Here is a 16887-nt window from a genome sequence, read left to right as displayed (position 1 = left end):
CTAACTACTATTACTATCTACTACCTATTACTATCTACTACCAACTAATATTAACCAACTAGTATTACTATCTACTACCTATTACTATCTACTACCAACTAATATTAACCAACTAGTATTACTATCTACTACCTATTACTATCTACTACCAACTAATATTAACTAACTACTATTACTATCTACTATCTACTACCTATTACTATCTACTATCTACTACCTATTACTATCTACTACTAACTAATATTAACTAACTACTATTACTATCTACTACCAACTAATATTAACTAACTACTATTACTATCTACTACCAACTAATATTAACCAACTAGTATTACTATCTACTACCTATTACTATCTACTACCAACTAATATTAACCAACTAGTATTACTATCTACTACCTATTACTATCTACTACCAACTAATATTAACTAACTACTATTACTATCTACTATCTACTATCTACTACCTATTACTATCTACTACTAACTAATATTAACTAACTACTATTACTATCTACTACCTATTACTATCTACTACCAACTAATATTAACCAACTAGTATTACTATCTACTACCTATTACTATCTACTACCAACTAATATTAACTAACTACTATTACTATCTACTATCTACTATCTACTACCTATTACTATCTACTATCTACTACCTATTACTATCTACTACTAACTAATATTAACTAACTACTATTACTATCTACTACCTATTACTATCTACTACCAACTAATATTAACCAACTAGTATTACTATCTACTACCTATTACTATCTACTACCAACTAATATTAACCAACTAGTATTACTATCTACTACCTATTACTATCTACTACCAACTAATATTAACTAACTACTATTACTATCTACTATCTACTATCTACTACCTATTACTATCTACTATCTACTACCTATTACTATCTACTACTAACTAATATTAACTAACTACTATTACTATCTACTACCAACTAATATTAACCAACTAGTATTACTATCTACTACCTATTACTATCTACTACCAACTAATATTAACCAACTAGTATTACTATCTACTACCTATTACTATCTACTACCAACTAATATTAACTAACTACTATTACTATCTACTATCTACTATCTACTACCTATTACTATCTACTACTAACTAATATTAACTAACTACTATTACTATCTACTACCTAGGCTAAGGCGAATAAAATATCGCGATAATTATAACAATAGCAAAATTATATTTATGTGATCTGACGAGGTAATTCGCTTCGAGCTTTTTTTTTCCGCAGCAAACACCGAAGTATTTTTGTCTATGGCGGTACCGTTCCTTGATCAGCTGGCTCTAGCGCCACCAGCGGGTCCAGCGGCACAAATAGTAACCAGGTATTCGTTGTAATCAGTAACATTCGGATGATTTGAATGTTTCCATGAAAAACAGTCTCAGGGTTGATGCATTAGGACTGTTAGGTATTATCAGCGCCTTGGAAATTCAGCACCCGGAGCAGACCGCTCCAATTGTGCCCGCATAAAGCCAGCTCTGCGTGTATGAGTAAGTTAACCCGACCCATCGGTGTACAAAGCTTGGCACTCGAATCTACGCACGCGGAGGAGTACTGATTTTGAAGTACAAATACTGGCAATAAAAGAGCTTGATTTTGTGCTATCAAACAGTAAAACAAGCGGCAGATTACTGTATTTAGGGGGCATTTCACTATGTCGGGCTAAATATCTGACTAGCTATCCGTTGGCTGGCTTTAAAGATCAGAATAACTTCGTTATTCAACGGCGACCGTTTCACCATTGTTTCCGAGCTTCCGGATAGATAACACTCGAAATAGTCTGGCAACATCGCAAAATGTTTGCAGTTACTCCATCTACTGCCACGGCTGTCATGCGTCACAGTCCGCACACCGCAAAGTGTGCATTTTTTTGGTTATGTTATGTTGATTATCAGGTCATTTTAGATAGATTCGTGTCGAATTAATACATTGTTTCTTATTTTGAACACAATCAAATAATTCAGGATGGATCATACAAGCATTCAAATTCATTCAACAAAATTCGACTCACTTCTCCGCTGTCAAACTCGGAATGTTTTGACACCATCTTTGATTCGAGGAATAGCGCCTAACGTGAGGTTCGAGCACTGATTAGTCAAATCGAACTTTAACCTGAGCGTTAGCGTTATTCAGATATAGTGAAAACGAAAAAATGACTAATCCCCGGATTAGTGCTTAGTCAGAACATAATCAGAGATAGTGAAATACCCCCTTAATATCTTAAAAAATAGTTTAATAGGTAAACGAGATTTTTTTTTAAAAGCAGATAGATTACCGAATGGTTTTTTAAGGATAAAAATAAAGTATGTAATGTAAAAAAAAACTTAGATATCGCACAAAACTCTTGTTTGGGGAAAGTGTATTACCCCCAAATACTGTACAACTTACAGTCCAGTAATTTTCTATAGCGCATCACGTCAGAGTAGGAGTAGAAGACTACGCAGGTGGCGAGGTCCCCGTCCCTCCCGGCCCGGCCTGCCTCCTGGTAGTAGCCCTCCACCGACTTGGGCAGGCTGTGGTGGATCACAAAGCGCACGTCCGCCTTGTCTATGCCCATGCCAAAGGCAACCGTGGCACACACCTAAAAACATAATACATTATAATAAAACCTTATTCATAAAATAACTAGATGAAGTCCCCGGTGTTGCTTGGGCTTGACGTAGACATTCATTTTCCTCTTATTTTGAATGTCAAGTGTGAAAATTTTAATTTCAAAACTTAGTTTTTTTTTTGGAGTTCTGAAAAGAAGCCATTTATTAGATGTTAAATCAAAATAAAACTATATGGAAGAAGCGCACAGTGATATGTACATATATTGAAAAAGAGGTAACAGACATCGACCAAGTATTATCTAGGCACGGTGTGTGAATCTTAAAATTAACAATGAAATCAAAAATTTTGGTTTAAGAAAGCATTTGATAGCAAAAAAGTCCATTATCTTGCAGTTGAACGATTGGAAGAATCAGTGCTTTTTACCTTTTGTTGGTCTGCACACAGAAAATTTTTCTTCAAGCAAGTTAGTACCGACGGTTACTAGAAGATCATTTTTCAAACATGAAATTGAGGCAGATAGAAATATTTTAGGTAGGGGTTCTGAAGGACTTTATCATTAACAATTTAATCAGCTATATGAATATTTCTAAAATATATATACCTTGTAGATAGGTTCGAGGCGGCGTATCGATAAATGTGTAGCAATGAGCTACTGGAATATTCTCGAATGTTCGCCCATGCAAAACACATTGAATTAGAACCTACTAGCGAAGCATCGTAGGTACGGCGCATCCACCTACTCGCTGGATTATTCTCGATGCACGCCTATATAATATCTCCATGCGCGCCTATATAGCGGCAGCGTCAAAAGGTACAGTCAGTCGATCAACAGTCATTTAGGAGTACCCTGCGAGCGCCCGCTGCCAATTGATTGGCCGCCCGGCCGGCTCTCGCCCCGCGCCCTGCTTCCTACCTCACCGCGCCACTACTGGCCACGGACCCACTTACTACACCCGGCGCTGCACGAACCTTAAAGGAGAGGCTACTGCTAAGAATCAACTTCGCAGGATTACATCAGCGCCTTGGCCCTGGATATCTTCCGTGGCCTGCGCTCCCCACCCACTAGACCATGCGACATCTTCGCCGGTCTTTGCCTTGGCCCTTCGACATCTTCGCCGGCCTGCATCTCCCGACTAGGTCCATCATACCTTCGGCTATCCTGTTTCACACTGGATTACCAGGAAGACTCAACGTCTTCACCAGTGCTGAACACATCCACAAGTCCGGTCTCCACCAAAGCGGTGTCGAGCTACCGACTTTATCACCTCGTCCACTCCACCAATGTCATCGCCGCTTACACTTGATGTTGCTCTTCGATATGGAGGATTCGCCGCTGACAATATCCTCCAACGCGTTGTCGATCTTCCGTCTGGGAAATTCTATGTCGATCTACATCCACCAACTACGTGAAAATTGGTCCGGAGTCATCTCACAATTGGACTGACTAAAATAAACGCTGTGACCTTCACAACCTATTTTTACTGTCTCCTTACCAAATCCCAAAAAATGTAACAATTGATGAAAAAAATCTAACATTTCTTTCTAGCAAAACAATTATATCACACAACAACACTTTTGCCACAACATGAACGATCTTCGCCAACATTTCTAAAACTTGTACAACTAGTTTCCATCAAATTGGATTGACCAGTTCATCTCTATATCTTCTGACACATTGCTTTTCAGGCCTACTACTGGCCAAAACATTAACAACTTACATCATGGGATTTTTTAGTTCATGCTCTGTTTTATATTGTAAGGAACTTTTATTACTACACAGGCAACATTTTGGGCTTACCGTAGTGGTAGTAGGAGATTTTAAAATACTGTCAGGTTATTTGTAACCCGGGAATGTTTGTCTTTCTTTCTAATTTAAAAAGATGTATATTATAAAAGTATATCAAAAAATGGATCATGTTTGGATTGTCTTTTCGATACTGAAACCGTTTGATTATCAGCCAATTAACGTTTTGTCCTTCCCTGAATAACAACTGTTAGTTCAGTGTTGCTCTGATTATTTAATGTCACATAGGCATAACAGGTAATATGCCCTTGTGTTTCTAATTTTATATTTTCATTTGCAGATATGCCCAACTGTATCTCTTAAACGGCTGTATGTATGCGATAGAGCTTTGAGTCACTAATAAATATGATTATGGCATTACCGAAACCAGGCTTAACTCAAAACACCAGTTTTTTTAGTTATACCCTTGTGATCATAAGCCGCCGATTTATATCTAGACTTTCAAGACGAGGCATCGGAATTCGATGGGGAGTTGTGTTATGAAATTACTCTGAGGTGGTGTTATTTTTAGATTGAAATTAGGTATGAGAGAGCTGATCTATTGAAATTATATATCAATGGGTAACAGACATGCAAATTTAATTCATTGAATAAATCGTGACAACTGATAACAGTGAGATTGATTCCTCCACAGTAGATTATCCCTTACCACTCTGAATCTATCGTCAAGCCAGTTTGACTGTACGCTCTCCCTCTCCTTGTCGCTGAGGCCAGCGTGATAGCTGGCGGCAGATATGCCGCTCTTCGACAGATCATCGGCCAATTTGTCGCACTCCTTGCGCGATAGGCAGTAAACTATGCCCGACAATCTGGAAATATAAAAATTAAATTAAATTGAATATTATGATTTTAGGAAAGAAATAAAATTTATTATGCTACGTAAATTAGGTAGGCAAATAAGTTATGAAACTAGATTAGGGCAGGATTAAAAGGATGTTAAAAGATTAACATATGTGGGGGTCACTACAGAAGTGCTGTAACCCACTAAAAAGTTGAGCTGAGATAAATGTGTTGGAAGTTTAAAAATATTGTGAAAATATATAAAACAAACTATAGTAAAAATTCAAGGACAATTAATTGAAAAAATATAAGTTTCCGCAAAATATTTTTTTCTTGTATGAAATATGATCATTTAAAGACACCAACACAAATTACTTTGGAAAAAGCATTTTAAAATAAAATATAGTATGATGTACATAATAATATACCATGTCTAAAGAAAAATAAACAATATTTATTCATTAACGAAATAACGAATTTGGTAAATCTTACAAGTAGTTTTTATATCACCTAGAGATGACGCAGGGTCCGAGCAGGATAAAGAAAATTCATAAAGCTGGAACTTCTTTTACAAGATTCTGATAGCTTGCCACAACTGTCTCACAGATGGAGATAATACACCCACTATGGTTTGTTTCTTATGTCATGTAGGGAGGAAACATGCATATTATATACAGTCAAATTTGGTTATAACGAGCACAAGGGTTTCGTTATAACCGACTAAATTTGCTGCTTATAACCATTACTTGTTATATCCAAAATAGGTTTTTTAAAAGTCGTATGTACCTACCTACCTGCCTCTACTGTCCATATATTCTCAAAAGTACATTTTCAAAATACGAGTAGGTATTACTTATTAAAAAAAATTATTAGAAAAATACACTTTAATTGTTTAAAAGATTTCACATTCATGCTTCTCAATTTTCTCCTCAAAACAATCAACGCATTATAACTGTTCAAGGCTTCCAAGAAAAATATCACTACCTTGCGTGTACTTACTGTACCTACGCTTGTATATTTATTTATTTATTGGACAATTTGTATAGCGCCGCTTTTATGAGATATCACCTCTGGGGCGTTTTACAGTTGATGCGGGTATTACAAAAAATATAAATATTACAAAAATAAAGTGAAGTTAAGTAATGTACAGTACAGTACAGGAACAGGTGACATGAAGATAGAAGATGGAGACTCTGCAGCAAGAATCCTAGGTGGTGAAGAAACTGGACCAGCTGCAGCAGCGAAAGAGTCCACTGCGTCCACCAACAGTGCCAGCACGAGGTTCATCATCCGTCCAGGTATGTGTCTGCTGCTAATAAAACGCTGACACCGCACATAGATAAGAGTCCCTGGCAGCACTGCTGTGACGTTCGGCAAGTCCATCATTCATCTCCATGTAATCCTGTTCCTGGTGATTGTTGAAGTGGTGCATTCTGCCCGCAATAAAAAGCGACGGTTGGGATAATAAATTACCCTGGGCTTAGCAAAACACTTGCCAGGGCCTTCAGAGTTTCCGAGAATTCCGTTGAAAACATCTGGGGTGCATTCACCGATCGACGTTCGTTTCGAATGTTGAATATTTTTGAGCAAAATTTCCAAATATTCACTTTTAAAACACTGTACTCAAATCACATATTATAAAGTTCTAATAACTGGATGTTGAGTTTATTTTTATTTAAGTTAAAATGATTGATTTTAAAAATAATTTCAAAGGGATGTTGCCTCATTTCCTCTGAAAATACTAAAAACACAAAGCGGTTGGAGGACGCGTTAGGACGCGTCCGGCTGCCACGAAGGGCGCTGTATAATCGTATAATCGCATTCGTCATAAATAACTAGTTTGCAGGATTGTTTTGGTTTTCGGCTGTAAGATATTAATTGTCACAAGCTAGTGATGCACAACCCGCGGCCATCGTCAATTTCATACTGGCCACTTAGCTTTAGAGAAAAAATTAAATGATTGGCCTCAACAAACAAAAAAATCCAAATTGTGGGTCGCTTGTTTGAAAAATAGGCAAAACGGCCCCCTTCTGAAAAAGTTGTGCATAACTATTATAAATTTACCCAGTGCATGGATGTAATTACTCGTAAGTAAGTACCTTCATAAATATATAATATTGGTTTTTAAAACAAAATTGACGATAAGTTGTAATACAAAAGGAGATGTAAAAAGGGAACAAATTTGCGAAGCTCAAATTTTGCCTTTTGCAGATTTTATGACAATATTACATTGTGCTCGATGGATAGCAATGGTTCACATAGCCGACAATCTTACACAGGTAGTGCCATAAAAATTTGTTAAATAAAAAATTATTTCCTAATGAGATACGAAATTCTCGCCAGCCACCTTTGTACGCCGGGCAGCTAACCGCCGTGCTATGCCGCCCCTTTGTTTGTTATTACTTCGAGAATAATTCTCAACTATTCGTGTTTTTTTCAGACGCAACAACCAATTCATGTATTCAGAAATTGTGTTGACAAAATTGTTTGCATGGTATATCAGTGAATTGACCTCGAAATAACAGCCAACAATTATATGAAGATAAGTCTGAACTAAAATATCATTTTGTAATTGCTTATTACAGCCGTATACTTGCTATTGCCGAGATCGTTATAACCAAGTTCAACTGTATGTATGTTTTACCTGGAGAACTTTGATTTAATGAGATCTTGAATATCCTGAGTCACGCTTCCCGCCTTCTTGGGCAGAACGCTGTACTTGAGATTGGGCCTGTTGAAGCTGCAAAGGAACCATTTGCAGTTGGGGATCCCCAGCTGATGCAGAATGTCGATGCGTACCCTTGGATTGGCGGTGGCCGTTAGAGCGATGATCGGGACTCGGGGAAAACGACCTCTTAGGATGTTCAATCGCTTGTAGTCTGGCCTGTAAATAATTAAATCATGTTAACCTTTACAACGCCTTTCCAATGCAATCTATCCCACCATGCAGCACATTTTGACACAATGTATGTGTTTTAGTGAAACTTCTTGGATCAAATATGCAACATCCGTGTACGAGGATGAAGAAACTGAGGTTAAGATGAGGTTAAGTCTGCTTGAAATTATGTCTCACCAATAAAAGAAAACGTGTTTTGCTTGCGAGCGTAATGTTGTTGCAGAATGTTGTTAAGAAAATTGTGTGAATTAGTTATAAGAAGATCGGTCCATGCTAAATAAGAATCAATTAATGTATTTGTACATGCATATTTCGTCATCTTGAATTGACTAATTGCGACTAGTAACCAGTATACATCAATGTTTTTTTTTGTAAATTGCTTCTCCCGAATATGAAAACCAATGTATGAAATAAAGAACGACACATGAAAAGTTACCTGAAATCATGTCCCCACTGTGAAACACAATGAGCCTCGTCTATTACAAATCGTGCCAATTTATCTCTTCCATACAACGAGTCTAATGTATTTTGGAATTTTTCTGAAGCGGAAATCTTTTCCGGAGTAACATAGAGCAATTTTATTCCGGGCTCTTTGAATGCCAGCTGCCTATAGATTTCCTCACCGCGATTAGCAGCATTATCTCCTGACATATGAGCTGCAGGTATCTGTTAAAAAAAATGTTTAAAATAATCTTTTGGTATTATAATACGTAATATTAAAATTATTACCATTTACTCCACACTTGTGGAGAAATGGTAAAAAAATACATTTGTGGTCATTGAAGATACAATCTAAAGGTGGGGCAAAAGTAATCACCCAATGTTCTTTTGCTGTAATTTTTTTTTTATGATAAACTTTGGTACTGCTAGTTATTCCGCTTTCTTGCGAAGTAAACCGATTCATGTCTTGTCGATTTGTATTCTGCGTTTGTTTACTTCACAAATGTCAAAACCGAATTGACATTTGGCGCCATTTGCAAAAGTTATAGCGTTTTCCAATAGGGAGATTACTTTTGCCCCACATGTCTTGTCGATTTGTATTCTGCGTTTGTTTACTTCAGAAATGTCAAAACCGAATTGACATTTGGCGCCATTTGCTAAAGTTATAGCGTTTTTCAATAGGGTGATTACTTTTGCCCCACCCTGTATATAAATAAAAATGTAAATGTTTATTTGTTCAAAACCGATTGATTTGTAATTTTGACACAACGTTGCATTAAAATGTGCGTGTGTTTTTATATACCTATATTATGTTTATATATTTCACTTGTGACTGGTAAAAACATGTTTTTTTAAACGGCGCCATCTGTTGGACGTAAAAGCAAAATGCGCTATTGTTTCTCTATCTGCACAGACAGACTGAGCCACAGCAACACGTGGGGGGGGGGGTGGGGTACAGCTAGTAACATATATTTTATTAAAATTATACAAAATAGTTGACGGAGACCACTTACATCAAGAGAATTGAGTTTAGAAACTTGATCAAATATGAGACTCTTTAATGGAGATATAACTATAGTAACACCAGGTGTGAGAATGGCTGGCAGTTGATAGCATAGAGATTTTCCTGCAACAAACGTGACAGTGTTAAATTTTGCAGAAAAACTGGAGTGTAGAAACACAAAATGCATGTATATCTATCTATTTATCCCATGCGGGCTTTTACAAACATGTGATACATACTATTTAAATTACACAGGGTGTCCGCTAAGTGCGCTAACTTCGGGGTGTGATTCTACATGATTTTAGTAGTAAAAAAGGCAAATAACTTTTTTCTAAATTCTTTAAGGTAAATGTTTTTAGGTTAACAAGTTGAATTGTTTCTATGGAAAAATAAATATTCTTCTATGGAAAAATATTGGAAAACAATCATTGGAATTCCGAAAAAGTTATTTTTACCTTTTTTACTTCTACCATCATGTAGAATTACCTCCCGAAGTTAGAGCACTTTACCCCGGACATCTGTTTAGAACCATGCAGAAGAGCAGTATTATGCTATCATCAAATATTATTATTATTAAGGTATGTCACTATAACCGTCTTGTAACTATATTCTGTGCAGTTGAACACATCTACTATTTCTTCGAAAGTGTTGCCAACTGCAGTGCCGGCCCTATGCGGGCGCAATTGGAGCAGTCCGCTCCAGGGGCCGAATTGCCGAGGCGCTTATAATACCTAACACTCCTAACACATTACGCTCTTGTGATTATTTTTCATAAAAACGGAGCTGCACAGAAATACAAATCATTAGAATATTATTGATTACAGTGATCACCTACCTAGGTGTCAAAATTTTACTCATGACAGGCGACGTTTGGCTCGAGCCCGGCCCTCGCCAACTGCATGCAATCTATGTAATAATATTTGGCTAATTTATATAGCACCGTTTTCGTGAAAAATTACCTCAAAGGCGCTGAGTACAAGCGAATATCTAAATGACTCAGTCCTCATATTGTTGTAATTTTTTTGTAGTTTTGAGTAGTTCCAGTTGGTATATGGAAGGTAATTAGGCTGAGTAAATCAGGGCTGTCTATAATACACTTAAAAAATTTAAAAAGTCGGATATAAGTCTTTTATCTGAGAATTTCAATAATTTAATTCTTTCATCAAGTGGTTGTAATTTATAGTTTCTGTAGGTAGACCAAGTTCGTCGTTAATATATCATAGAAATTTATGTTGAATATTTTTAATGGACTTGGAGTGGAATTTAAAGTGAGAGGACCAGTTGTTATTGCTTGGTTTGAGAACATGTAGCAAGTACATATAATAAGTCGTAGGCAAGATTTTATAGGAAATAAGGTTGGTTGATCTTACCTCCTCCAGTAGGCATGAGAACGAAACAGTCTTCTCTTGTCAATGTGGCATTTATAACTTGTAACTGATTTGGTCTGAAAGATTTCAATCCAAATTTTTCAGAAAATTGTTCCATCATTTCGATGGAATGCGGGTAATTGTGGCCATCGAATTGACCTAGAAAAACACAAAGAGTTAAAAGTTATTCAGCTAGCCGCCGGCATCGCGAGTCACTAGGTCCAGTATAGATGCGCCCCCGAGAAACTAGTAAATGGGACATTTTTCTACTGTATGTTCTGTAGTTTGTATGTGCCCACATTGGCACAATTCAGAAGGAATAATAAGATTATGTAATTTTATTACCTGTTCTTCCATCATTTTTAACGCTAGAGTGAAAATTGCCCATTACTGTATGACTATCCAAAGCATTTGTGGATTTTCCTGGTGTATCTGTAGAATTTGTGACTTTTCTGATAGTGCTCACAATTGGTGTAGGTGACTTGACAATTGTTTGAAAATCTTCAAAATCCTCTATTCTATATTCTGGCCATCCTTCATCATCTAGAATGGGTTGGGACATCGGCGGAGATTCATTTGGTTTCCTGATCGTTTCCTTGTTTTTATTAGAGGTGTAATTATTTTTACTGTTTCTATCAAAGGATCCGAAAGTTAGATCAGTGTCCAAATCAGGTTCGTTCAGAAGATTGGCTTGCTCCTCTTCATCACTGTCAAACGCGTAGTCTGATGTATCATATAGATTTTGGGGAGACGGTTTTGAAGAATTTACAATTGCTTTATTTTGTATAGGAGAGACCATTGCGCAAGGTTTTGCAGCACATGTCATGACAGGATCTTGCCTAACAGGTAGAAATGAAGCGGAACTATTATAGACACTGTTATCTTTAAGCGCGGGAGCCTCAGGCTCTGGAACAGGTTTAAGATTCATAGTTGCTAGCTTCATTCTATTCAGTATAGTAGATGGAATATCTCTTTTGGGAGAATCTATAATATTAATTGTGGAAGTATCCAGAGAACTTAATGTTGACGGCCTTTTGAATACAAATTTTGCCTTGGGTTTGATCGGAGCAGGTTCATTGGAATCATTTTTAGTAATATTTTGAAATGCATTATCACTTAGGTTAGGTGCTTCTGGGCAGTAATTATTCAGTATGGAAGGGCTTGATGATCTCAATTCTTGAAGTGGAATAATATTAATTTTGTTCATGCTTTCAACAAGCTTGGCTTTAGTTACTGGCAGAGGGCTGTCATAGATTTCTTCAGGTGCTTGTGGTTCTTGATAGCTACGAGAAATATATTTTTCAGACTCAATGTTTTCTCCATCACAATCAATCTGTTTTTTGGAAGCTGATGACAATTTGAAGTTGGGCGGCGCATTATATTTACTGCTTGGAATGAAATCAGAAAGTTCATCATCGCTTTCATCTTTCAATGGACCAAAAGAGGATTCATGATCTATGACATTTTCAACAGCTTTATTTGCGAGACTATCTAATCTATTTTGAGAGCAATTGTCTGAAGATTTGTATCCTGTTAGTTGGTCGGTGTTACTTTGGAGCCTCAATTTGTTTAGTGAAGAATTTTTTAACGTGATAAGGGCTTTCAGACGCTGCCTGAGACTTTTTAGTCGATTATATGTGGCAGATTCGAAACCAGGAAATTTCTCCAATATTGAAGTTGGTATGTTATCAAAAGCAGCTACCTGTTTTTCTAAGATCACCAAATAAGTAAGTTTGCAAAACTTTATTGATTCTTCTATTTCTCCAACATCATCCTGAAAGAACAATAAATTCTAAAAATAAAATAAAATGGAAGCCCTTGTGGATAATTTATTGGTATTTGCAGATTGTAGTGGATATTGACTGATAGTTGTAATGAACATTAATAAATATAACAGCTGTACTCACATTGCTTGATGTTGAAATATGTTTATTTTCTTTCATTTTATTCATCCACTTATCTAAGGAACCATCCATTTTTAAAGATTTTAATTTTAGTTTTGGCTTAGAAGATGTTTCCGATTTATTTTTCACACCATTTGTCTGAGATAAATGTTTTTTAACGGGAGAATCTTCAGAACTGTTGCTTATATATATGCATTCGCTATCAGACTCAATACTTCTATCTGCCCTGGGCAAATGGGAACTTTTCTGACATTTATGTGCATTTTGTGAACTGCCACTTTTATCAGATTTGGATGAGCCAGCAGCTTTATTGCTTTGAGATGAATGGGAACTTTTATGAGCTCTAGAAGAATGTTCATTTTTATCACTACGGGATGAATGAACACTTTTAGATGCCCTAAACGAACTGCGACTACTTTCAGGTCGGGACGCATGAGAACTTTTATCAGTCCGAGAAGAATCGGTACTTTTATTTCGAGAAAAATTAAAACTTTTATCAGTTTTAGGTGAACTTAAGCAATATCTCAGATCAGATCGAGATGTGTCAGCACTTTTACTTTTAATTGGACTCATATCAGATGATTGATTGCAAATTGAATCATTTTCCCAATCTTCTTCCAACTAGAAATTAAAAAAGAACACAATGTCAGAAGAAATTTGTTTGTTTTGTTTACATTAACTCGACACAGGAGGCCCTGAGGAAAATAATTTACTTCAGGACCTATGCCATCTTTGAAACACTGTATGGAGGGTCTTTTTAAGGAAAGGAAGGAAGGAAGTTCTAGGAAGGTAAAATGTATGAAGGGTGGGTAGGATTCTGGGTGGTCAGTGAGTCCAGGAGTGACAGGAGTATGAATGCATCATTCCTCCCGTTGCAGTGCAAGACAATGGGTAGAGAAAGTCCAGCTAGAGAGGTCAAAGATAAACATAGCAAACCACTTGGGATGACCTATGGCAGAGTTGTTGGTTATCTAATAAATGGTTCCCAGGGCAGCGGTACCCACACCTGCCGCCCTGAGAAGTTAAATGAAATAAGCATTAAATTAAACATAAGTTGATCCAAACAACAAATACTTATTATATTTGGTGTATACGCATTCACTTCCGACAGAGATGTCCTTGTCAAACAGAAGGTTTGGTCTTGTTTATGCCTGCTTATTATTTTTAGCCAAAAGGGCACAAGTGTATACACACTTCGAATTTGAGTATTTGAAAAGTGCATTTACAGTGTGTAATTTTGATTAAGTTAAAAATGAACTTTTTTCAATTTAATGAGAATTTTCTTTCAGTAGTGCAATAAAAAGTATGAATCACATCTATGTGAGAATTGTGTTTGTGCTTACGTCGGTCTTTGAGAATATGTCTTGACTATCTCCCAAACTATTGAGCTCCTTCATAAAGTTTTTTTTGAAGTCTTTATCATCTTCAACTTTTGTATAATGACTAAGATTATTGCATTCTGAAAACACCTTTTTTTTTGAAGGTCCTTCTTCCATTTGACTTTTCTAAAATAAAAGATCCTTGATATTATTTCAGATACATTAAAATTAACGTTGATACTTGAGGGCCAATTGTTGCACAGAATTTGAACAATTCATCAAATTTCAAAGTTAATTTTCAAGTTCTATTCAAGTTTTGGTATTATTCCGTTGTGGGCACAGACATAGGAATTAATAGACGAGAAGTTATGGGCGAGGGGTAAAATCAACTGTTGAAGAACGAAGGGAGTGAAGCTGACTGTGATTCGTCAATAAATCAATCTGACAGTAAATAGGCATCTCGCATTATAATATCACCATTTACTTCTTAAAAGTAAAATCTGCTTTGAATGAATAGACATTTTTACATGGGAGCGCAAATTACTCGCCACGTTATGAACAAATTTGCGAAGTCCAAATTCGGCAAAGTAAGGCAGCTTCTATTTTCAGAGTCGTAGTTAGTTTCAGAGTATTTAGTTAAGACACTTTTATAAATGTTCATAATTTACTTCCCAGCAACCAACCAGCTTTGTGTTTCGCGTCCAGACGTTTCTCGATGTGATAGTAACAACTGATTCATATTATACGATGTGAATATGCTTAAAATAAAGAAAAATAATGCTTATATATGGAATGTAATACGACAATTGGGTTTATTCTCTTTTTTCACATCTATTTTTACCAGTTTTCATAGTACAAGTAAAAATTTTGCCGTGTTATTTCGTAAAATGAACCGATGATGCCTCGACCATAGTTCGCACAAGAATGATGACGTCACGTTTTCAAATTTCATTTGAGGCCATACGCGAGCCCAGCCGGCTCAATGGAACCGGTATGGGGAGTGGGGATAATACGCTTTTAATCACTTAGGGCAGGTCTACTAATATTCATATGTCTATGGTTGTGGGCCAGTTGTTAGTAATAGGTTTATATTTGAATAAAGCTTATGACGGACCTTAGATGGAGATGAAATTGAAGGCTTTTCTTTCTTTCCACTGTCCCATCCCATTGATACGGCTTCATTCTCTATAAAACATAAAATTGGAAGATTCATAAACAATAATTACCCAATTATCTGCTTTCTAACAATGTAACATTATAACATTTTCGCCATAGACAAAATAACATTTTCGCCATAGACAAAATAACTTTTAGATTTCAAAAATAGAACAAATAAGTTGTCTTGAATTAAGAAAATAGATTCCTTAACTCCTCAGGCCTCAAGCCTATTCCGTCAGAAAGTCAGAGTATTTCCGCTTTGCAATAAAATCCAAATAAATGGAAAATTTCTGAAAGTATCCGAAAACTGTTTTAGAAAAGTGATAAAATACACTTTCAAATTTTATTATTAGAAATCAACATATATTTTTTGAAATGTCAAAATTTTGAGGGAAACATAAAAAAAATTTAAATTAAAACGTTTTTGGTAACTAAAAATACTGATAATGAAAAAATATAAAAGATCACAATTATTTCATTTAAAGACAAATGTGTTGTAAACGTTAATATCACCTCACTTTTTTGTCGTTTCATATAAAAATAATTAATAAAATAATTTTTTTTCAAATTTCAGTTTTAATCTTTGGTTTCATAAAGGTGAACATCTTAATTCTACTGTGGTTAACTTCTAGGTTTAAATATAAAGCGTGGTATTTTCTCTTTATAACACCGTTTAGATCATATTTCTCATCACAGCAGTAAGGGAGATAAGCAGACAAAAAGGACAAAAGCGAACAAATTAGCTTGAAGGGTTAACAAGGCGCACTAAACAAGCAGAACATCTTGACAATAATGTCTTTGCAGCGAAGCCGTGAAAAGAGAAAGTAATAAAGATGAGTTTTTTGTTTAGGCTGCCATAATATTTTCAAACAGGTTTATTCCACTGAATTCTAAATACGTATAGAGACCTGCCCTAAACGCAAATTTGTGTACCAATTCGGCGGCCTGGAGACAACCACGTGACAATCTATTTGTTGCGTATTTACTGAATAGAATATGTCATCATTTGCACTGACACCAGACTCACGTACAGAACATTTTGCGGAATAAGTCAACAATAAAACTGAAAAACAGAAACTGCTGTAACTTCGGGAGGTGATTCTACATGATGGTAGAAGTAAGAAAGATAAATAACTTTTTTTTGAAATTTCAACTTTTATATGTACTTTTCAGCTACAAACGAAAAATTGCACCGGCGTGTGAGTACTGCATTATTATTGCTTTTGGATCATTTGAAATCGACCGGCCGATCCTAGAACTAACACCGGCTACCCCCCTTTCCTGCGCTTTACAGCTGATAACAGGACAGCTGTGATTTGTTTAATTTAAAGAAATATTATAAACAAATACCTCACATACAATATTCACCAAGCTGCAGATGAAATACGCAACAATGTACGAGTTGTAAATAATATCACTTTACGTTTACATATTTGCATGCTAGCTGAAGGCGGACATTTTGAAAATCTGTTAAGTTAGTAAAAAAGCGTGAAAATTGGTTAAGTTTTTAATATTTTTTTATCGTTAAAAGTGTAAATTCGTATTACTATTTTAGTGCAGTTCTCTTTGTTCTTCGAATTCGGTTTAAAACAGACGATTTTG

General features: G+C 35.9%; 1 protein-coding gene across 1 annotated transcript in view; it reads right to left on the bottom strand.

The window, feature by feature from the left end:
* Positions 1-16887, bottom strand: part of Blm (Bloom syndrome helicase) — a 42481-nt gene that overhangs the window by 22075 nt on the left and 3519 nt on the right. Inside the window, exons 3-12 of the mRNA XM_089642272.1 lie at positions 15242-15312; positions 14152-14313; positions 12812-13429; positions 11250-12678; positions 10908-11063; positions 9548-9660; positions 8530-8759; positions 7842-8081; positions 5067-5226; positions 2449-2641 (exon numbers count right to left, since the gene is read on the bottom strand). Coding sequence (XP_089498398.1) covers positions 2449-2641; positions 5067-5226; positions 7842-8081; positions 8530-8759; positions 9548-9660; positions 10908-11063; positions 11250-12678; positions 12812-13429; positions 14152-14313; positions 15242-15312 — 3372 coding nt within the window. The remainder of the gene's footprint in view (positions 1-2448; positions 2642-5066; positions 5227-7841; positions 8082-8529; positions 8760-9547; positions 9661-10907; positions 11064-11249; positions 12679-12811; positions 13430-14151; positions 14314-15241; positions 15313-16887) is intronic.

Source organism: Hesperophylax consimilis, chromosome 2, assembly GCF_061612785.1.
Source record: "Hesperophylax consimilis isolate HC1 chromosome 2, BYU_Hcon_1.0, whole genome shotgun sequence".
Lineage (NCBI taxonomy): Eukaryota > Metazoa > Arthropoda > Insecta > Trichoptera > Limnephilidae > Hesperophylax > Hesperophylax consimilis.
The sequence above is the reverse complement of the archived record's forward strand: the minus strand, read 5'-3'. Positions and strand labels throughout refer to the sequence as shown.